Source organism: Gasterosteus aculeatus, chromosome 10 (genome assembly GCF_964276395.1).
Source record: "Gasterosteus aculeatus chromosome 10, fGasAcu3.hap1.1, whole genome shotgun sequence".
Lineage (NCBI taxonomy): Eukaryota > Metazoa > Chordata > Actinopteri > Perciformes > Gasterosteidae > Gasterosteus > Gasterosteus aculeatus.
This window is the reverse complement of record NC_135697.1, coordinates 6,853,213-6,876,210: the sequence shown is the minus strand read 5'-3', so window position 1 is coordinate 6,876,210 and position 22,998 is coordinate 6,853,213. Positions and strand designations below refer to the sequence as shown.

Sequence of the window (22,998 nt, the reverse complement as noted above, 5' to 3'; positions counted from 1 at the left end):
TCAGCTAATCCATCCCTTGTTAGGTCACACGCATAATTACTGTCTCAATCGAAAGGAAATCCGGCCTCGGAGACATGATTAGTTTCTGTGCAGGTGACAGTGTAATGAAGGAATTTAACTTCTCACACGTAGACATTAGATTAGAATCGGTTGACGGGACTGATGGAAGAGTCAGTAAGCAACCTGCTGCCCAGCAGCGACAACAAACGCATAAATATATCAGGATCAATCGTATTCACACATATTCACTCACCTCTGTGATTGTCCAGAAACGGCGTTCACATTATTTGGCCCGGTGTCGTCCCGTCGTGTGAATCACATATTGTGTCTTTCGAGTCCTGAATTGCCAGAAACCACAGCATGAAAAACGTCAGATTTTGGGCGATTCCCCCCCCCCCCTCAAAGTGTTCAAGCTACAATCGCGTCACACATGTTCCTGCTGCTGCCAGACGTGTCACGTCGCTTATAACAAAGTAGTAGCGGTCACATCCCGATCAGAACGCCGCGCACGCCGCGCTTGACCGCGCGCACGGTTGTTAACGTTGCCACCTCCAAAACACAAAGTTGCGATAGTGTCCGAGTGTCCCCGTGTAGAGCATCACACCCCCCCTAACAAAAAACACGTACTTCCAAAATATGTAGGATAGTACCCGACGAAGCGCGGTGTGGGCATCGCGTCGCCACAAGGCGCGTAATCTAAAAGCTTTCTGTTTATTTTGTACCAAGCTAGTCGCGTTAGCTAACCTTCCGTCCGATAATGGACAGCCTGCGTCCCGTATCAGCGGCTAACTAGCCGTCTATCAGCAGCCCGTTTGAGGGCGATTTTCGGCAAACGTCCCCCCTGGCACAGCTTTGACTTGCCCCCGCGTGTAGCCCGCGGACCTCGAGCTCTCCAACTACTCCCGTAAACCGTTTAAATGTGACACAACGACGGGCGAGTGATGCACACAAATCTTGCATCGCCGTCACATTCTCGCAGGCACTCGTGTTACTAACTAACATCCCAGCCACGGCGGCTAACGATGCACTAGCATGTCAACTGAGGCAGAAAAGCCTTCCGACTTGGGTTCAAAGCCAAACGCGCTATTAAGTCGACATAAATACACACGTACAAACCGTAGCGAATTAAAATCCGGTGGTTGTGAAAATAACAGATGCAGCGCCGTGTAGCTTATTAAAAAAACACTGACTGTCAACAAAATGGCGGCTGCGTTGAATCAACAGAGACCCGAAATGGATATCCTTCTATTTCTTCTTCCTTGGTGTTAAAATCCCTTTTCCTTACAGCAATAAGTATCCGTGATATCTCCCGATGTGCTCCAAAATCCACTCCGACGCGCCGTTAGCTGGGCCTGGATGTGTCAGCACGGGGCTCTCTGGTTAACGGGGCCTCCATGTCTACTCAGCCCGTATCGCTACTGTGTCAGTACAACACGGGCATTCTCAGCCCCGGAGAGGAGGGAGGGAGGGAGGGAGGAGGACTGACCGAGGAGGGCGGAGGGGAGGGGAGAGGAGAGGAGAGCAAATGTCGGTCGGTCGGTCGGTCGGTTCTTGCGGTCCCCGGTCATTGGCACCCGGAAAAGGCGTGTTAGGAGGTCGTTGTTGGTCTGTGTGTCCCGGCGCTCGCGGAGCTGTGTGCCGCCCGGTCCTCGGTGTGTTCGCCGGTATGCGACGGTCATCTGTCAACCGGTCGGTGGCCGGTGCCAGCTGTCACACAGGGTGTCAACGCACCGCTCACACACACATGGAGGACTCTGCATGAGGAGGGGAGGTGGGCTTTTTCCCTGTCGATCGATTAGTCCACTAATCGATATCAGGTATTGACGTTTAAAGTGATTTCTGGCTTTAGCTGCTCAAATGTAAAGTGTTGCGCGCGGTTCTTTTGCAGTCGTTGTGAAATATTTGTGGGGTTTTCGGATCTGGGAAACTTTAGCTGGATTTGCCAGCTTATCAAATGCGATGTACAGCTATGAACCACTGTTCTTTTTTCCAGTTTATACATTTTATGATAATATATTTATAAACGAATCTGTAATTTAAAAGGTATATAGCAATGATTTTTCTGTCTTTGTTGTTGCATTTAGTTGTTTTTTTTAGTTATAAACTATCTGATATAAATATTGTGTCTGGCAAAGCTTCAAAAAATGGGTGACAAAATAAATGTCGTAAGTGTCAAGTTCAACAAGAGACACGGTGCGAGGAACCTGGAGCCACTTGGGAGGATGTGTGGATCACAGATGCACGAGTCCAGGGAACAGTGTTATCTACACGCAACACTACTCGCTCGTATGTTGTCCGGGTGCCTCAGGGCACACTGAGGAGGAACCGGCATCACTTGGTGCCACTGCAGACTAACAGTGGGGTGGTCGATGTTGATGACCCACCGATGGGAGGGAATGCACTGGTGACAACATCAGAGCCAGGTCAACCAGCGACAACATCACTCACCACAGAGACTGTGCGGACCAGGAGTGGGAGAGAGGTTAGAAAGCCACAGAGACTTGATTTGTGACTGGCTGATGAAAAATGAATAAAGCCTACTGATGCATGTCATGTGTTTTATTTAAAAGGAGTCAATGGGAAAGGTGTGTCAGGAGATCTTGAAGTTTCTCAGGTCGCCTGCCTCCCCTGTTGCTCCGTCCTCGTGGAGCGATCTTCTGACGTGAGCGAGAGGCTCATGTCTGCATTGGTGAGGCTTTTTCGGCACATTGGGCAGGTATCATGCTGTGGGAGGTAGAAAAAAGTATTCACGCGCAGGCAAAACATCAGTGTAACAACAGCATAGACTAATTGCAGTGGGACATTGTATGCCAGAATTGGTATACAGTACGAACTCACAATGACCTTTGACCACCAAAATTGAATCATTCAGGAGTCCCGGTGGACATTCGTGCTGACTTTTCTTGAGATGTTGCATTCACAAGCATTGACCAGATGGCCTCCAGCCAAAGCTCTCAGGGGCGTTAAAACAAAACACTCTTCTGTGTTGTTGTCACAACCCTCAATTCAGCACGCGTGACAAATCATGACAAATCCCACATGCCCTGACGTCCCGACCACATCCGCCCCTCGCCCTTACCAGCTCCACTACTACGCATTTATTGTGGAAGTAATGTAGGCACGGTGGCTTCCTGACTGCTTCACCTGCTGAATACTCCTCCCTGCAAACCGGACTCTCCAGTCTGCTGTCTGAGGGAGTCAAAGGAGAAAAACACAAAGCATGTGAGCAAGAGAAACAAATGCAATGAAAACCCATTATAGAATTTCAATATAGAACACAGTCTGCTTTTGTAACGTAGAAACATTTATTAATCAGTAATACTTAGTAAGGTATTATAGGTATTAAAGCAGGAGGCAATGGAAGTAGTGAAGAGGTAAGAAAGGAGGAGTAAAGGAAGGATGAGAGGAGAATAAATGTAAGAGGAAGTAGAAAAAGGAAAGGAAACACAGGGGCAAGGAAGCATTGCTAGGAATGAAGGATTGAAAGGAAAAGAAAGGGAGGAAAGTAAAGATAAGATAAGAAGAGATGGAATGGAAAAGGTAAGATCAAGGAAGAATGGGGGGGGAATTTGCGATGAGGAAAATAGGAAGAATGAGAAAGGAGAAAGAAGCAGAAGGAGAAGCAGATGCAGGACAATGTTGGACCTGAGTGCTCCAACAGTCCAAACGACTAAGTGAGTGAGAGAAGGAAGTAAAGATTCAGAGGAGACATGAGGGGCAGAGAGGGCAAATGACGGCCACAGAGTTGTAATGGAATGGATAAAATAAAGAAACGTTTTTTACTTGATGGAAACAGACTATGGGAGTTTTGTGTTTCAAGGAGGAGGAAGAGGAGGAGGGGGTGTTATAACAAAGTGTTTATATATATTAGAAAAAAGAAGTTCAAACTTGTTGACACTTATAAACCTGTAGGTTTGAATATCTGTTAAAAAAAGACATGCGTTGTGTGTGTCTAAGCACATGTTGGTGGTTCTACACATCTATGCCTTGTATTTTTCCATGGTCAGAGATGAGCACACTGGAGATGTCTCCGTGCACCGTGTCCACACACCGCTCCGCTGCAAGCCTTTGTTCATGCCTGGACGACCTCCCTTCTTCGGCCGGGGATGAAGACTCTGATTCCCCGGCCTCGGCGGCGCCCGGTGACACCGGGGAAGTGTCAAAGATTTCAAAAGTCAACAAGCGGGACCACAGATAAATCAGAAGAATAGACTATAATATAATAAAATGTCATATAACAGAGTGTAAAAGAATAGAATAGAATGCGATCTAGATTTGATATGGTATACAACCTATATCAATAATAATGTATCTATAAATTTATACCATTAAATATGTAAAATAGGTTTAAAAAAAACAGCAAGCCTTGCGCGATACAAATATGCTTACTATCCCATGTGTGTTTCTCACCTGACTGCATTGCTATGATAACATCCTGCTACCTAACCACAGCCTCTACCGCGGATGAGCGAGAGCATTTGGTGTTCAAAACCTGGTTTTACGGTCGAGGTGGTTCACTTCCTGGGTAGGTTGCTGTGGTAACCAAAGCTGCACACAAAATATAACATAGCGGGTCGGATGCAAACAAAAAATGTACTTTCCCACAAAACACTATGACCTCCAACAATGAATGCACCTGCACCATTTCCTTTTATAAATCCCAAAACAACTTGGGACATGTGCACATCACATTCAGCCATTGCACCTAAAAGTATGCAACCAGATACTGGCAGATGAATACAGTATTTGTTCTATTCTAAAAGAATACATTTCACATTAACATTTTAGACATTGATAAGAAGTAATAAGTGACAGTCTGCGATCATTCACAAGCTGTCTTTCCTTAAATTATGTGCAAATGTGTTGCTTTGTACTTCTATGTTTTTATGTTCAAAAGATACTGCGCTGCTGACTACACACTTTCTTTTGGTTTTGGTCATATGCTGCAAACACTGGCCCTTCATGTGAACATGCAGGTTGAGAAACGCCGGGTGAACTTTCCCAGTAAGTAACCGTTTAGCAGGATCGCAGCTGTTTGATTCAATTAAACATGTTTGCACCCCCAAAATGTGGAATCCTGTGACTTAATGACATATTGCAATAATAACTGTGTAAGCATGACAATATATTTTTTATTAAAACCGAGAGACAGTCACATGAAATAATCATAAGAAGCACAAGCAGCAACAACAGAACAGTGACAGATATATTTGAACAGAAACATAATCTTTACAGTATGAGATGTTTTGGCAGAGAAGTAAAGAGGCATTCTCATTTGAAATGACAATAACAAAACGTGTTAGTTTACAATAGAGCAGAACATTATGGTCAAGCACCGCAGGTACAACATTTAGAGTGGCAACATTTCAGTGTTCAACTCAAACACCGGCTTGTTGTAAACACATCCAAGAGGGAATGGGAACTATGCAGACTAGAACTGTCCTACTTGGCACACGGCTCTTCTCGTCACAAAAGTTGCACTTTCCCTGCATTCACTGGTACCAGGAAGGAGACGGCTACATTTCATAAAGCTTCAGCATCTCACTGTTCACATTTCACACCACTGTTTCCTGAAATCAACTCTTGTGATTTGTTGACTCCCGGTTTGGCAATGCAGCTAACTTGTCCTGTACATCTTTAGAAATGACAAAACCCCACCTGTGTCTCATGCACATGCCCTGATGCTCAGCTGCTCAGGGGTTACTATACAGACAAATGACCACCTCCCACCCCAAAATCTAATTCTAATAACTTGTGGCGCAATAAATAGCAAACAGATCTCCTAACAAGCGGAATGGGATCTCCTTTGTTTCTTACCCTCCCAGCCCCCCTCTGGTCCCTCCCTATCGCGGTGTGGTGAAGGCCCCCTGGGCGGCGCTGGTGGCGGCGCTGGTGGCGGCCTGCCGCACGGCCTGATTGGACATGACCCCAGTGGCGAACTCGGCCTGGGCCTTCTGGAAGCTGGCATCGGTCTGCCGGTACATGCTGTGGACCTAGAGAGGGGAAGAGCAGAGCGCGCTGACACCCGAGACACGCGGCAATTCATCCCCATACGATGCGCTCTGTGCGTGGGGAATATGACACGCAGAGCCCGATACCGGGCGTCTGTTATCCAGTGACTGCTTCATAGTAGGGGGACCACTTGAGCACAGAGCAGGTGGAAAATGCAAATACAGCATGACAATTTCACTTTCTTCCCCATGACTTCTTTCAAGAAATGTGACCCGGTAGATCACGTCACTAACAGTCAATAGCCAACCATTCGTTACATTAATATATAAGTTCACTTAGATCTACGTCTCCTTGCACTTATTAATTGAATTTAAATGGTTTAGCAATTATATTTGTTTGTCTGCATTTTGTGCGTGATTGCGTCATAATCTGATATACAGGTATTCAGGTGGTTGGTTTCAAGATAATTCTGTTTAATAGTCAGTTGAAATAACTCTTCATACCGTAATCTGACACATTACCCCAAAACTGTCACCCTGCAGGTGAACAAATGTGTTTAGTTTTCACCTTCTTCAGCATGAAAACCCCGATGGCAGCTTGGGCAGTAAAGAGGAGGGCGTTCATCATCATGATCGCACCAACGGCGACACTGTAGTTCAGAGCAGCCAGGCTCACGATCCAGCCGCTGAGGGGAAGAGACACGTGAGACAGATCAGAGGCAAAGAGGTTTTGACAGAGATGTTTTTGTGAATTAGTCCTACCTGAAACCCCATCCAGGGATACCAATGGTCATGATGACTGAGACCACCACTTGGGCAAAGAAAACAAAGAAGAAGACAAAGAAATTGAAGGAGCTGTCACTCCTGCGGGGGGGAAAAGAGAAAAATTGTTAGTGCGCGTTTTGAAGCCACGGCTCAAGCACATTTCTGCTTTAAGCAGCTGGTCAGCTTAGTAAAGTTCACACGGGTAAACACGTCAATGGTCGATGGGATTTTTCATGCTGCAACACACCTGAAGGCTTTGTACATGGGACGATACCAGCAGACAAAGGAGCAGGGGGTGAAGAGGAGGGCCCACAGGATGGCCAGTCCCAGGCCAACGCCACCCGAGGAGTTCACGCAGAAATTGGCCAGTGAGGAGATCAGGTTGAAGAGCAGCCCACAAGTGCACACTGGACATTGACGATATCGGGTGAAAAGGAGACAAAAGGATGAATGGCAGCGGTCGCACAACAATGAACGGCGGTGCAATCCGAGTGTCGGGATCAACTCTTTGTTGCTTTATTACAGAGCACTGGACTAGAACAAAGCCAATGCACCCCTCCCCACTATAAAGAAGGAGCCGACGCGTCAGGACTTTGGCTGATGCAATACGCCGTTATTTATTACCTGACTTCGCCTGCTGCTAGGTTTTGAGTTGACTCTTTTGGTAGTTCCTCAGTGTGTATTCATTTCTCGTACTATATGCAGTTATTTTCCGTTTCACTTTCTTGCCCTCCGTCATTTTTAAAATCAGTATCACGGTTTATTTCAGTGTGAGTTAACTCCCCCAGGCGTGCATGCCTGAAACTATTTGATTTACTACTCGGGTGCAGTAAATGCCCCTGGGCAAGTCCCCTCTACTATGTTCACCTTTTGGTAGACCCCGACTTCAGTTGGTTCCTAAATCCGCAGTGAGGTGCCAGAGTCTTTGTGCAAACATCCCAGCTCATGCTCGAGAGTGCAGCAGGTATCACACAGACACGAGTCGGGAGCGCAGGAGTTAGTGGCATCTGGTGGTCACGTTGCAGACTGCAGCTAACTGAATAACCCTTAGCTCTCCCCTCCTAAAACCAAGTGGTAGAAGAACTACAGTGGCCTTCAAGTAGCATAAAAAAAGCCAAAGGCGCTGCTGTAGAAACACGACAGTGCAACATGGCGGCCTGCACGAACAGCACCTGCTCCCTAGGTAGCGATTTAAAAACTGCTCATTCCAAGCTTTTATAAACATAGTTATGAATATATTGCATTTCAGCCAATAAATCCTGTTAAATCCAACACACAGTTCCTTTAAGGAATGCGCTCAGTCACATTATCACTCATACAACAGCATACTGATGTTGACAGAACAATAATGGGAATCCCCACATTAGTGCACGGTGAGAGTTACAGTAACTCACACATCCAGAAGTAGTACATGATGGTGACGGTGCGCTGAAAGTGCTGAGCGATCTCCACATTGATGTCCTGGTAGAAGCAGGGGGCCACAGGGCAGAACGAAGGCAACGGGGGCCAGTTGTTCTGACGAGCTGATAGAGAGAAGAGTGGAAAAACATCCCATTAGGAAATCATTGAATCCAGAAAACACTCAGGTATGTTTCGTAATTATTTGCCCTCCCATCCTGCCGGGTCTTACAGGCTCCAGTTCCCAGGGTGTGTGACTCGAGCTCCCTCTCTCTTCTCTCCAGCTCCCGGGCTTTCTTCTCCAGCTCCTCCTGCTTCCTCAGGAGCTCTGTCGTGGTTGCATTCACCGCAGTCTGACACGGAGAAACACAGAGTGAAATTAAAGCGGGGGATGCCGGTGACCGTTTTGAAGAGCGGATGGAACTGGACACATGTGAATTGTGTGCAATTAAAATCAATTTGATGGGGCCTTTGCTGTTCTGAAGTTGTCGGTGCTCGGGACCTAATGATGCATCAGAAATGCAAGTCAAGTTTAAAGGAAAGATTGTTGTGTTCATGCATGATAAATGCATCAAAGGATTCTATAAATTGCCTGTTACAAGAGCTGCACTGAAGTAATACATTCAAGGTGCATTTGTAAAGTTATATATCTGTACGGGGATCTAGTGCCCATTTCTAATTTTTAAAACCCAAAACTTGTACCTGGGAGGTATAGGAGCCATAGTTGCGAGGCTCAGTGGGGGTCGTCCTACTTGGTGGGGTCTGTGCAGGCGCAGATGGAGCAGAGGGAGAGGTGGCTTCATACGGAGGCTGGTTAAAAAACAACAACAAAAAAAATCCTACATCATCAGTTTTACATTATCTTGTAAGAAAAAAGGAAAGTAATATACCAATTTCCACAATGAAACTAACTTATTTTTAAAATGTGAATTGGTTGAATATTGATACATAGAATTTTAAAATGTATACTCCATATTATATCAAAAAGCTCATTTTTATTTTAATATAAGTAATAACAGATTAATGTCATCAGTCATTATGTGCACGTGGCTTGTGGTCACATGGTCGGTCGGAAATTAAAAAGATCTCCAACCTGAACTAGACTACTTTCGTTTCAGCGTCCCAGTCTTGTTCCTGTTAATGCAGTATTTGCCAATAACAGCAGCTGACAGGAAGTATAAAAGGACCAATGCCAGCAACACACTCCATAACTTGGACACAAAGCCATTTCCTAGAAACAAAAACATTAAACTCTTTAACGTGCAACTAAGGTGTGAGGTTTAAGTCACAAGGCAATGTGTATATTTCGGTCTTGTTCAGTTTAAGACGTAAAGACAATTATAATGAAGTCCATTTGCGTAGAATCCAGCGCTCATCAAGCAGGATAACTAAATAATTCACTGCAGACTCACTGTGTAAATACACAATTTATGACAATTGGAAATCTTTCACTACTAAAGCACAATTTGCCCTGACGTATTAAGGCGGGTGGCAGGTTTCAATGCTCCAGAAATCTGGACACCATTAAGTGCAGTTTAATCATTGAATCAAATCAAATGAATGAAGGAAGTGAAACTAAACTAAATTCCGTCCGCAAGTTTTCCAACCTTATCAGGAAAACATTTTAAAAGACATAGTTTGACTTTCAACTTAGTCAGGTACTTTTCAAAGCCTTCTTTTTGTAGACAGTTGGCGTCAATCAGACATTTACAGATTTGTCTTTGACAATATTCAAAAAAGCCTTCTAAGAAAATGTTATTATATTTTTGAAATGTTCTAATTCACTTAAGTGTGTAGTTTATTTTTGGTCTTCACAACAGGGACAATTCCCCTTAGATCGCAGCCATATCTGGGAGAAGGCCCGGAAACATCACAGACATCTGACAAGTAGATAAGCTACTCCACATTCAATCTGATCTTATTTCCATCCGTTTGTGCTTGATGTTGGAATCCAACCCATTCTATCCAGGAGCATCTCTACATTTCCCCCGACCCCTCTGGAGCGTGACTCACCGCAGTGGTATTATCAAAGGGGTTGTACAGGTCCAGGGTGGCATATCCTGTGTTGCTGCTGTGTTGAGTCACTGCAGGGTCCTGGCACACAAAACAAAAGGACAACGCACGGCTGTTAAAATGACCACAGTAATCATGTTCAAATGCGCATCTGCTTCACCGACCCGGGCTGCTTCTTTCGACGTGTCCATTATTAAGAGGAGCCACAAGTGGGCAGAGATTAAAGAAGAAGAAGAAAAAGGGCCCCACGCATCACGTGAGCAACAACACGCCCGCTATTACATCGATGACTTGCATCCATCCGACACGCCGACATTCACATTCCACCTCACCCACCTGGAACGGGTTCGGGTCTTCCTTCGGCTCGGGGAAGCTCGTGTATTTGGACATGTCGGCGGTCGTTTGGGGGGGAGGGGGGCTGCTGTCGCTACGGCGAGTCACGAGAGGAGCAGCAGCCAGCGTCCGTCCCAGCAGATGAACAGCAGCGGCTTTTTAAATTATTATTATTTTTTTTAACCAACGTTAACTCGAAAGGGCGGGCGGTGTGGTCTGTTTATCCGGCCGACTGTCTCCCCGCCCCTCCGGTGGTCATCTCCGCTCAGTTTGACGTTGTACGGCAGGTGAACACGACGTGTTGACGGGTGTCCCCCACGGCCCCGACGGTCTGGACGTCAGCCGCACCGAGTCGCCGGAGAAGACACCGCGGAACCGTTGTTTTCTCCCGCAGAGGAAGACGGCCAAGGAACCGGAAGTAGCCAGGAGAAACCCGAGTCACGTGACAGCTGCTGCGGCAGAGATGAACACGCGGGAACACGAGGGGGCGCGGCCTTGCCCCGAAGAAAGAAGGTCAACAAAAATGTGTGATAATAGATCCATTCAATACTAGTATGCCCGAGTTTAAAGAATACAAACGGTAGACAATTATCTTTACAATGTAAGTTCCCCTAAAGGAGACATTTATAGGTTCATACAAAGTACCTAAAATGGATTATCATAATAGTTGTACATATTTTATATGCCTTTATAAATCTGAGCCTTTAGCCTCTACTTGTTACTTTGTTTGTCAATCAACAAAATGAACATTACGTGATAATATCTCTGCAGTGAAGTCCTACATTTATCTACAATCTACATTTGGAGATAATAATCGTTGTGAAGGTGTAAAAGAAGCAGACATTAGAGTTGTGGTGTTGGTGAATGTTAATTGCTGTCTTAGCTTATTTGTATGTAAGGTACGGGCCCAAACGTACTGTACATACTGTCAACTCTCTAAATCCTAAAGTCCAACCAGTTATAACCAAAGCCATTAATAAATGGCTCTGGATTTAACTGCAATATCTGTGCAGCAATAATAATATTAATAAGTCATTTATCATGTAGCTATTTTAAGTTGGGCTCGATGTATAAAAAAGTTTAAAATAAACGCTTGTCACTGCAGGGTGAAGAAATTTGACCCGGTGTTTTACTGTTTTAAAAGGATGCTCCCCTCCTCTTCCAGGAGATGTCACTCTTGTGTCTCAACAGAATAACATCCCATGATGCTATGGGTTCAGAATCCCAGATGCAAGTTAAGATTTAAACTTTAGGTGTAGCAAAAGAGACATTTACTAAGTTTTTGGGATGTTTTGATTTCATTATTATTATTTATTTTTAACATCAGATGCTTTTATTTATCTTTATCGTAACTAATTTGTTTTTGCTTCGACTAATGCTAAGTTTCCTCATATCTGCCCCTTGCAGTCAAACGTTGAGCATTGGTATCAATGCATGGACTTTTAGTTTACTCACACACTATTGTTTCATTTTTTCTCCGCGGTTAGAAATGGACGTGGCATGCATTTCTTACTTCAAAGTTATTCATGAAACGTTTTTTAGCTTATCTGGGTGAGCATGTGTCTGTGTTTGTCTCTTTTGACTGAACCTCCATGCATCGTTTGTCAGCTGACTACCGCAACTCATCATTTCCTCTTAATTGCCGTGTCACCATTGGTCCAGATTGCTCCGATTCAGTGGCTTGAATCGGGAGCCTCCCTGTCCTAAAACCACAGCATTCCAGCAACGCATGGCTCCATGACATCACTGGCTGAAGAATGAGAGTTGTGTGTGGAAAGTCACCCGGCTAATAGGAGGGACTGAGGGGTTTGAACTGAAGCTGTTTCAACATCAGTATAAGGCCTCATTTAGACAGAATCAGCCGTCTTGTTTATTTGGTATGTGTGTGTGTGTGTGTGTGTGTGTGTGTGTGTGTGTGTGTGTGTGTGTGTGTGTACACCACAATGTTCTTTTAGCGCACATAGCAGGAACATTTCCATTCCTTCAAGAGTGCAGTTCCCGCACTGCGGTCTTGTTGAGTGCTTACACAATAACATGGTTTTTCATTGGGGTGCATTGAAAACCCTCTTTTCTGCCTCGGATAAGTAAAAGCACGTAACATAATGAGGGAAGCTGCGTACGCCGAGCATACTTTCTATCACGCAGATTCAAACTGTATGCAGAGCAGCGGCTGGAAAGTAAGCAGCCTGCGTTTACTCAAATACAGTTTTGAGATGGATGTTATTTACTCTTCTGTTTCTATTCTTTAGTGCATTGCATTCATTTGAGAGCTGCCTTACAAGGTACTTCACATATTAAGATTTGGAGGTTAACAACATATGGATATTGTATAAAATACAAAACCTTGTTTACTAGGATCCAAGGTTTTTCTTTTAACCTGTGAGCCATCAACAACAATTAGGTCTCATAGTTTCACCAAAGAGACAATTCTTATCTAACTTCTCACATGGTTTAATTCAAACAACCGTTCAAACTGTGCAATATAAAAAAAATAGAATTTGAGAGAGAGACTTTTTTTCCTTCTTTCCTGCTCCATTAATCATCTCACAACACTTCTCACGTACTTGTGATCCCTTTGGGGGCTCCTACCCCTAAAGTATGTGAATCATTTTGAACCATGCACACCACAACCTGATACAATGAGGCACCATGCAACAGTGTCAACAATTACGTACACAACGCTTTTAGTTTTAAGTTCCTCAGAGACACACAGAGGTTATTGAGAACATTCATCCCGAGGGGAGGGGGGGGTGTTCCTCCCACTGCTGGCTCAGCAGCACTGAGTAAAAACTGGGAAGCACTTCAGAGGGGCGCTTTTCTTCACGGTTTGAAAACCTGGAAAAAGCATCACTGCCGGCTGGTGAACCGGAGCGGTTCTGTCCTCAGGAAGTGTCCGCGAGACACTGAGTGTCCATTTGTCACAGCTTGGTGAAGTCCACCTCAGATTGAACCAGCCGTTGAGTTTTGCTTGAGTAAAAGAAAGATTTCAGGGACTTAAATCTATTTTTTCTGCTATGTGTTTTCAGGCATATTCTGTGTGCATCCATTAGGTTGAAAAATGGGTTTATAGAGGGAGCAGCTGGAAATCCCCAGCCAGAGAAGGAGAAGCAATTTAACACTGTACCTGGGTGCAAAGCCAACGCAAAAAGGAGGTGGGGGATTTTCTTTTTTTTATTGCGCTCACTCTGTAAGTAGGTGCAGCTGGAGAAAGGGAACACACAAAGTATAACCTGCTCTGATGCTATGAAATAACTTTCTCATGAGCACTTTTATTTTCCTTTCCACTCCCTGTTTCCCTCTTTGTCTTCGTCAAATGTCCCCCAAGTTCATAAAATGAGCAGAGTCTTTGGTCACTTTTTAAGGTGACTGAACACATGCAGCAGTGAGCTTGAGGACAATGTTGATTGCAAGTGGGAAAATAGAGGGGTGAATAAGGATGTGCAATAATCAGGAGAATAAGATTGGCAGACAGTGATGTGATATATAGATTGAGGACGAGGGAGTGGGACGTCCTGTGAGGAGGCAACATAAAGAGTGAGTGTTTAAGAAGGAATAATCAAACAGTGAATTCATATAAAACAATTTATTAACAAGCCGAAAAAGGGGAGTTTTTTGATCAAGAACATGTGACATTTTTAATACAATACATAAAGGAGCAGGTTCAAGAATCTTTGGTGTTCTAAAAGCAATAAATGTGCCAACACACATTCATGTAAACTGAAGCCTCCTTCTACACAGTGCATTGTTTGAGATCCGACTGGCTGGAAGGAGGACGAGGGAGTAAGCAAGGCGAGTAAATGTAAACCATGCGTGAGGCACAAAACACGAGTATTGTATGACCGTCTTGGAAATGTTTCCTCATTCCCTCTCATACACTCTGGTGCACACAACATCCCCTGCAGTCATCGTCTGAAAGAAAACGGCAACAGAGGACAGAGTATTGATGTTTTGCTAGCGCTTCCTAGTGTTGCACACTATAAAAGGGTCACGTATTGGTGCTGTACACAAATAAATTACCAGAATCAGTTCTCCATCGTTGGTCAGCTCTCGGGTCCAGGCTGTTTTGGGCCCCTCGCCCTTGGGAACAGTCTGTTCACAGCTGATCTTGCTGTCCGTTTCCCACTGAGGAAAACTCTGCAGGGATTGATAAGGAGAAAGGTGCGCATTGGTTAGGTGCGTTGGATCCTATGTGTAATCACAGCAAAGTTTGGATTTCTTCACAGCTGGAGCTCGCTGCATGTCAAAGCATTTCTTATGTCCCTCACCACTCGCTCAGCATGAGGAGATGGAGATCAGATCTGGGAATCATCACCAGCACGGACTCTGGCGTTGGGATGAAATTAATTCCATGTGTGCGCATAACTCTGCCTAATTACTCTTCCCGTGGCCCAGATCTGGTATGCATGCCTTGACATTAGTATGGAATGTTGTGTGTGTGTATATATATGGGATGTGTACCGTGCAGGGACGTCCATCCACCGTGGTCTCGTTGAAGGACTGACCCACGGTGAAGGAGACATGGGTGGTACGGACGCTGGTGGACGTCTTGATGGACAGACTCTCGTCCTGCTGGGTGATTTCCACGGCCGGGCTGGAGGCCGCTCTCACTGCAATCTTCCTCAGGAACACATTCACACCTGCTCGCAGACAAACACGATTAAGGTTAAACAACTCAAGTTAAGCCGGAGCGTGTTACATGGTCTTACTTTCCATGCAGCTGGTTTGAGTTCATTCAGTGCATCGTAAAAATCCATCTCCAATGTTACAACATTGCTGTGCGGTAATGCAGCTGCAAGCAGGAAATGGATATTTTTTCCTTGCTTGGCCTCCAGTGGAAACACAGCATGTGATATTTGAGTTGACACGAGGAACAACTAGTTGCATGTAATACTTAATAATAATACTGCTCATTATTTGTCTTTTGCAGAATGATCTTAATAAACAAAGATTAAAAAGATGCTTTTGGCAGTCGGAAAGTTTCCGTGCTGCTGCATCGCTACACAATGAAAACGCCACCTTCAAATAAAGCCGTCAGCTATTTATTGTGATTAATTTCTCAGTTACAAGTCTCATCACACTGATGTGCCTACTTGTTGTTCTTCTCTACAGGATGAACTTAAACTTTAATCAAATAAATTAATATAAGAACTCATGGTATGCATAAAAAAAGCAGTTGTACTTAATGTGTTGCAAGAAACCACTCATGCGCTCTTCCACACGACTAATTACTGTGACATGGTAAAGTCATAGCTCGTCCTGAAATCTGAATTAATCTGTTATCCACCGGACTTGAAACCCAGCTGATTGTAGCCTACTTGATAGACTCCAGCCGCATATCAAATTGCAGTCATTTCCACGTAATTTCCCGTCTCCTGGTGCATCCGTACATTGGTGCTGATGTAATGTTTACACAGCTATAGATTGGGTCGGGGAGGCCCACGGCAGTGAGGGAAAGTCACTCTCAGATCCGGCTGGCCGCGGGGGCCCATGTCAAGGCTTAGTTCCGTTTACATTGGCTCTAATTACAACCGCATGAGGAGGACCCTGCTTCAGATGAGTCTAATCTAACATTCCTCCACGGGCTATTTGTCTTTAGATTTTTAATGGAGGCCACTGGCTGGCCCTCACCTGACCTGCCTCTCTCCCGCTGTCTAACTGAAGACCATCCCTTTTCATATGTCTAACAAAGACCAATACTCCAGTGGCTGCGGGTTAGCAGGGCAGGAGCAAAGCGACGCAACCACAGAGAGCCACTTCAGACCGCTTTGGTTCTCCCGTTGACCTCCGAGCCAAGTGGATTTCCAGTAGATAATGCCGGCGTCAGACTGATTGACAGGTCTTTGTGCAGGAGATGTTTCTCTTTCCTTTTCAAATCCCTTTTTGCATTTCCACAATGGAGCTGAGCGGTTGATGATAAACCAGATAACAAATGCGCAGCTGGACTCCAACATGGCTTCAAAGTTTGACTTTTTTCATGCAAAGTATTTTGATAAAAGTGGTGGAGAGAGACATGATGTAATGTTGGAGTTGGATTTGTCTCAATAAATAAACAACTTCATTGGGCATTTCTAAGCAAATCAAAGAAACAATATGTGTATAAAGGAATGACTCACCGAGCGCTTTCAAGAGGTCCTCGAAGCGTTCTGAGGACTTCATTTTCCATTTGCCTGAGAAATCTGTGGTCTTTTTCTCCATGATTTCCTTTCGCAGATTAGAAGTGGATTCTGACTGCAGACTCGCGTTCGCTGTCTCTTTGCCCCCCTTCTCCGTTAACCGGTTGCCTGCATCTGCCCCTGCATTGATTGGCCGACAGCTCGCCTGAATGTGATGCTGGTCCGGCCCATACGGAGGGCGGGGAGGGACTGTCCCCTTCTGACTCCGACTGCAGCCGCCACCTCTGTCAGCATGGTGGAATATTTGGATAGTGGCTGGAAAATGCACTTCCATTAAGCCCTTTGATCCGGCTCGAAGATTGAGGTTTTTTTTTCTCAAGTTGGTGTTGAGAAGGTCAGAAAATGAGTGGGAGCCTGAACCAGTGAGGAATCAAACGAAACAATGCAGAAACCCTTTTTATTAAGGAACAAACATACTTCAGACTGGACATGTATTAAGTTTTCCAAAATCTGGAATGTGAAATTAGATATGAGGGTAATTGGGTAATTGTATCTCCAGGGTGTGGTGGGTGGAGGGGGGGGGGGTAAAAAGATAAGACTCACAGCAGGGGGCAGGCCATCAGCGGGTTACGTGTCTTAAGGGCTGTTAAACAGTGTCAGTGAAGGCAATAAAATATGCATCCTGCTAATGGCTCCAATCATTTCATTCCGACATACCTGAGCCATTTATATTGAAGTGGTTTTGTTTATATCATAATACGTAGCACTAATAACACAATTGCAACTATATTTCTGTAAAAAGAAATGCTGTAGTGAGTCTCTAATGATTAGTGTGTATGTAATTGAGAAAACTGTCCATTTCTCTCGAAATTAACTTTACTTTGAACTGATATGTGTATTTCCTGACAAAGCGGTGTCAAAGGAGAGTGTAAATTATTATCAATATGAGTAAAATGCCATACAAATTAATTAAACAAAACAAGGAAATAGATTTGAGTGAAATGAGTCTTTTAAAGAAATATCCTTTTTTTGTTTTTTTATCTAGTTGAAGGAACAGACCACTCTAGCAATAAAAAGGAAGAGGTGTCGGCTTTGTGGTGAATAACAATTCTTCATCTTTCTTTCAACTTAATTTTGGCTCCTCAGAAACCTATGGATGAAATCCCGGAGACTTTGCCCTTGTTTTATTGTTTACAATTTTCACTTGCATGCAAAGTGCTTGAATTCCAAGAAGAAGGCTGCTCCTTTTGATAAGATGTGAAGAGCGGTGAGGGAGGACTTATAAGGTAACCAAATTAGTGCAAGGTGAGGTGCAGCCGTGCACAGCACAGGGAAGCACTGTCTGAGATAAAAAGAAAAAAGGTTAAAGATCTTCTGGAAGTAAAAATATTTGATAAAAGAACACCGGACCGAAGTTACAAAGACATAAAAAAAACAGCTAGAATCGTTTTGTATTTTTGCCAAATCAGTATCAGCATTCTCTCATGCCATGAGGAAAACAAAGTATTAGAGTGGCAACATGCTATTATGAGTTTTTTTTATTATTAGTCTAATTGTTAGTCTAATCTTAAATATTTCCTCTCAAGTTCTGTCTGGGAGATTTATTTCATATTTTAAACTCTCAGTAAATCTAATTCCACTTGAACTCATTGGTGGAATTCAACATATTGGCAGACCCTTAAGGTTAGAGATTCTCCTTTGTTTGTTTGTTTGTCTCTTTCTCCCTCACATGCGTTCAAAGGCTGCCGAGATTATTTCACCAGGTCTGGATCAGAAGGGATGCCTCAGGAAACATGATGTGTTGCATTCACCCAACAAAAGGATTCATGATGTTATCAGCGCAGGTTGTCTCATGCATTCCCCCCTGTGGCACCATGAAGCCGCATAGAGTTACAGCCAGCGGATTAACCTCATCGGGTATTTTACACAGAGAAAGCAGCTATAATAGCATTTGCATTTGAATGCAAATTAGACATACAGGCCAACATTCACCTCTGGCTGACCTCAGACTGAGAACACAGAGGACCACAGCAGCTCAGAAGAGAGAAGAAGAGGAGAAAGGCTGTGATGAAAGGATAACACTGCTGTACCTGTTGCTATGACAACGGATGTAGTTTAATTATTCTGTGATTCACTTGAAAGCATTCTCTGTATAAACTATAACTGCTGGTGTGTCTGCAGATGGGTGTTTGTCTCACTGTTTATTCACTTAGTATTATTATTATTATTCATTCATTCATTTAGGAGATTCCTTTCTGGGAAAATGTAGTTTTCAGTCAAAAAAAAAACTTTTATTAAGTATTGAAAAATATTAGAGCTGGAAGAAATGATTTAAATATGATATTTGAATAAAGAGAGATATAGAACAAACAACAACTTATTTTGATGAATAAAATGTGTTTTTTCATATTCACATGTACATATACATGCATACGTATTAAAAGCATATTAAATCATTACACCTTAATAATTTACTGGTGTGGCAGAATGCAGTGATTGGCCCTCGCGTCGCTACACTGGGCTTATCACTTTCATGCTGCAGTGGATATATGTGGAGCTCATTTTAAATTATTTATCAATTACTTTGAGATTCAAGCTCCCGTTTATAGGCCAGGTCAGCGCCTCGGGTAAGTAGACCAACCAAGGCAGTGTCATTTGAAAACTTTAACAAAGAGCTGTGTAAAGTGAGAATAAAAGGAGGAGGCAGAACTGTTCCCTCTGCTGTAGTTTTAGTTAAAATAGAAGTTTGTTATCAAGCCTGACAGACTGTGGTAGAGACAAAAGGTAATCCAAGACCCAAGCAATAGTTGTATTGTGCAGATTTTTACATCAACACAGATGTTTGAATTTTATGAAAGCACTAGAAAAGTTTTAAAAAACATGATCCTAACAGAGCTGCCATTTGTTTTCGAGATGACTGTAGTTTGGAGCATAAAGAGTAACGCATTATCTAACCCTTCAGGACCCAGAACAACCCTTTTCAAACAGAAAAGGGTGCAACCTATCTATGTCAAATTTCAAATTTCACTTAGTGAATCTTAACTTCTGCTTTGGATGCACGTTATTTGTATGTTGATGCTATGCAGCATGTTTTAGATGTTTTGTTCTATGATTACATTACATGTCATTTAGCTGACGCTTTTATCCAAAGCGACTTACAATAAGTGCATTCAACCATAGGGTACAAACTCAGAAGAGCAAGAAACAAAAAAGTGCAATTTCCTCAAATAAGCCAATTTACAATTTGCTATAGATAAATGGCGTTAAAAGTACAAGATAGTTGTATGCAGTCCTTTTCTTTAGTTGACAGCATTGCTTGTGCTTATTAGTGGTTTGCCACTCAAGCAGCAACCCTTAGCTTACCTACCAGACCTCATCTATTAATGCGTGATTACAAGTTTTTTAGTAATGACCTCTTATTGAGTAATTTCTAAAATACTGACTGTAATCTGATTTTGTTTGGTCATTGGACGATTTACTAATATTTACTGCACATTTAAGTTTTATTTTTAAGCATGCTGTGTACAAACAGTGCATGATATGTATGTCACTCAACTAAACAACTGTCTCTTTCTGCATCAGCTGGTACTGACCTTTCCCTAGATAAATGATGACAATGGAGAAAAGCGTCACCTAGTGTTGATTTATAAATTAGAGTTTGAATCCGGAACCTCCTGCAGTCCCCTGTTTCAAGTCGGTTGTAATTTGAGTCAGCACCGGACACGATCATGTCGAGGCACCTTCGCTTCATCGCGCGGACTGTTATGGTCCAGAACGGCAACGTCGATGAAGCGTACAAGATTTTAAACAGGTCAGAGGCTTGCGTTTTTAAATAGAAACGGTACAACTAAATGTGCAGTTCCCACGGAGAGGATACGCTGATTTAGGCTAATGTTGGTAAGATTGTATCGCTAGCTTTCAGCTCAATGTCGCAGAGCTGCGCCTGCGCAGTGGTGTCGCAGGCTAAAAAGCTAACATTGGCCAAACGCTCATTCCGGTGTTTTGATGGTTGTATGGATTCCGTTGGGAATATACAGAAGAGGATATGATAACGTCAACACTACTGCTACTAGATCTGGCAGTTTGGGGCAGTTGGGTGTGTTTTATCACTTCCAGACCGATCACGAAGTCGTGTATTCAAAACGCCAAAGTATTTGATAATTTAATAACGGAACCAAGGGAATCACTCACCACGACATGGCCCTAAAGACAATAATGTCTCAAAGAGTTCGAGAACTTCCTAAAACATCCTTTAGGTGAACAACAGCATCACTGCATGTGTGGTTGTATTTATGGGTTAATAGTCAGAGGTGCCAGGTGTTGTTTTCTCAGCTGTCTCCTTGCAGAGAGGCATAGACATGCTCTTAATTCTCCCTGTTATGTACTCCCTCAAGGAATACATGCATTATATAGTTAAATACTTTATGGTAATCGGCCTACTCCTGCACCACTTTTAAAGTAATGCGTCACCTTGTATTACCTGTTGAGCGGCGACTTGATTGCAACCCCAAGTGTCACCTGTTCACACCTTTTCTCCGCATTCTCCAGGATCCTGACCCACGACGGAGTAATTGATGCAGTGAAGCGCAAGCGCTACTACGAGAAGCCCTGCCGAGAGCGACAGAGGAAGAACTTTGAGAACTGCAGGCGGATCTACCACTCGGAAATGGCCCGGAAAATCACCTTCATCTCCGTGACAAACAGGGAGGATCCCTGGCTCGGCTGCTAGACGTGTGATGGGACCGGATCTTATCGATGGACTTGTAGAGACGGGGCCAAAGAAAAGTGGCTTTTGTTGTTTGTCAATTTATTTAGAGTCAACGTTGGACATCTTTTACATTTTTATCTGCAAAATCTTGCATAAAAGGTGTTCACTTGTGGTGTTAATAGAAACATTAATAAATAGTTGACAACATTTTGTACTTTGAACCATCCCACACAGTCTGAATAGAGTGTTACATTGTCTAAAAATCAAGTATTCCATAATAATATAGTGTTTAATGTTTTATTAAACTTAATTGCGAGGAAGTAGTTCAAAGTGATTTACATAAAATGAAAATAAACAAAAAAAACTTTAGCAAATAGATTACAAGATGAAAATACTGCAAAGTAAGACCAAGCACAAGAAGATTAATAAATATAAAATGTTAAAATAAAGGAACGGTTACACCAGTAGAAGAATTATCAATGTAGGCTGGTTGAAAACCATATTTCTTAGATGAAATGTTCGATTTGATCTGGTAGAGTGCGATGCCCTGGCTTGTGACTTGTGATTGACTGATGTCCACGCTTGTCAACTCTTTTGTTGTTGTTTGCCAAACCAACTAATTAATTATCTAACCTCTAATTTGAGAATGTTTGTCCGCACTCCCGACAATTGTAGAATTGTATGGTCATTAGTGGGAGTGGGATCTAATTGTTTTTGTTTAAAAATTGTTTTGTCATAGTTTAACTTCTGCTCAAACACACAAACTGCTATCTAGTGTAGAATACGCCATGCAGTGATAGTTTTCCCTCACAATGCGTGAGAAGAAGTTGGACATGACCTCATTTCATCACTCAAAACAATGTGGGGGTTGTTTTTGTGTAGACGGGGTGTGAGCTCTGCACCCCCTCACTCGTAGTCAGGTCGAGGTCACTACCGCACAGTGTGCCGCCGCCCGCAAACTCCCCTGTGCACGTCTGTCAGACCCCTCGCTTTCACCGCGGGGGACTTTAATGTTTGCACTCTCGCTTCTCTCACGCAGGGAAAGGAAAACATTTGCAGCAGGCTCACTTGTCCCAGAGGTTACCAGGTCATGTTGATATCCTGTCTTGTGGTTTCAGATAATGGGTGGGACTGTCAGGAGGACTGAAGGTTTAGTTCTGTCCTATTGTCCAATTGTTTGAGGGCTCTCTGGCAGACATTTTGAGCCCTTTACGAACCCTTTCCGTAAGTCAGCATTATATGCTGATTTATCCCAAAGAAGTTACCCACAAGTCATTGCAATGTGACGTTTAAAACGGGATAACCAGTAAAAGCATAAAAAAAGGTAAACAAATAGGACGGCACACATGTGTGAATCAAAACACATACATTTAAAATAAAGATTAAAGCTGGACAGAAAAATCTGACAATATTCATTTATTCATAAAATATTCAATTTTGTCATTGAAGCAATTTGGATCAAAAACATTAATTAAAATGATCTCATCTTATGAGAAAACAGCATGAAAGACGTTCAAATCAGAGAGTAAAAAGTATAAAATAAATACCCTCACTTGCAAACCATATTTTTGACGTTGTTGTGGTGACGTGACATGTAGCAGCAAAGTGCTGTCCCATCCATATTCACACCATTTAAAGCCCTCACAGACTCACACCCAACCATTTACCGGGTGACGTCAGGTAAGTCCCTGAGGGCTCAGGGTGGAGATTGGGATTG

At 43.4% G+C, this 22,998-nt stretch overlaps 4 protein-coding genes and 1 long non-coding RNA gene across 9 annotated transcripts in view; 1 reads left to right on the top strand and 4 right to left on the bottom strand.

Moving 5' to 3' along the window:
- Positions 1–1,664, bottom strand: part of ash1l (ash1 (absent, small, or homeotic)-like (Drosophila)) — a 28,585-nt gene extending 26,921 nt beyond the window's left edge. Inside the window, exons 1-2 of one of the 4 annotated variants that reach the window (XM_040187796.2) lie at positions 1,487–1,664; positions 254–338 (exon numbers count right to left, since the gene is read on the bottom strand). The gene's annotated coding sequence lies outside the window, so the exon portion shown is untranslated. Of the gene's footprint in view, positions 1–253; positions 339–1,116 lie in introns of all 4 variants that reach the window. The other 3 variants (XM_040187797.2, XM_040187795.2, XM_078081387.1) reach the window with 3 other exon arrangements.
- Positions 1,665–2,544: 880 nt separating this feature from the next.
- LOC144383546 (uncharacterized) lies at positions 2,545–3,215 on the bottom strand. Its single transcript, XR_013450991.1, has 2 exons — positions 3,080–3,215; positions 2,545–2,724 (listed from the first exon to the last, which is right to left on the bottom strand). It is a non-coding gene; the product is annotated as an uncharacterized LOC144383546 (long non-coding RNA).
- Positions 3,216–5,108: 1,893 nt separating this feature from the next.
- Positions 5,109–11,667, bottom strand: scamp3 (secretory carrier membrane protein 3). Of its 2 annotated transcripts, none has more exons than XM_040187798.2 (9): positions 10,464–11,667; positions 10,128–10,208; positions 8,817–8,924; positions 8,347–8,467; positions 8,111–8,239; positions 6,964–7,123; positions 6,714–6,815; positions 6,520–6,637; positions 5,109–5,993 (listed from the first exon to the last, which is right to left on the bottom strand). In XM_040187798.2, exons 1-9 carry the CDS (start codon positions 10,515–10,517, stop codon positions 5,844–5,846), a joined length of 1,023 nt encoding a protein of 340 aa, XP_040043732.2. In that variant the 5' UTR covers positions 10,518–11,667; the 3' UTR covers positions 5,109–5,843. The 2 variants fall into 2 exon arrangements, with proteins under 2 accessions (XP_040043732.2, XP_040043733.1); XM_040187799.2 differs by having other exon boundaries at positions 10,292–10,848.
- A 2,361-nt stretch (positions 11,668–14,028) lies between these two features.
- crabp2b (cellular retinoic acid binding protein 2, b) lies at positions 14,029–16,922 on the bottom strand. Its single transcript, XM_040187800.2, has 4 exons — positions 16,574–16,922; positions 14,919–15,097; positions 14,478–14,594; positions 14,029–14,369 (listed from the first exon to the last, which is right to left on the bottom strand). Exons 1-4 carry the CDS (start codon positions 16,905–16,907, stop codon positions 14,319–14,321), a joined length of 681 nt encoding a protein of 226 aa, XP_040043734.2. The 5' UTR covers positions 16,908–16,922; the 3' UTR covers positions 14,029–14,318.
- Positions 16,923–20,215: 3,293 nt separating this feature from the next.
- Positions 20,216–21,920, top strand: mrps21 (mitochondrial ribosomal protein S21). Its single transcript, XM_040189335.2, has 2 exons — positions 20,216–20,384; positions 21,122–21,920. Exons 1-2 carry the CDS (start codon positions 20,302–20,304, stop codon positions 21,300–21,302), a joined length of 264 nt encoding a protein of 87 aa, XP_040045269.1. The 5' UTR covers positions 20,216–20,301; the 3' UTR covers positions 21,303–21,920.
- Positions 21,921–22,998: the final 1,078 nt, after the last annotated feature.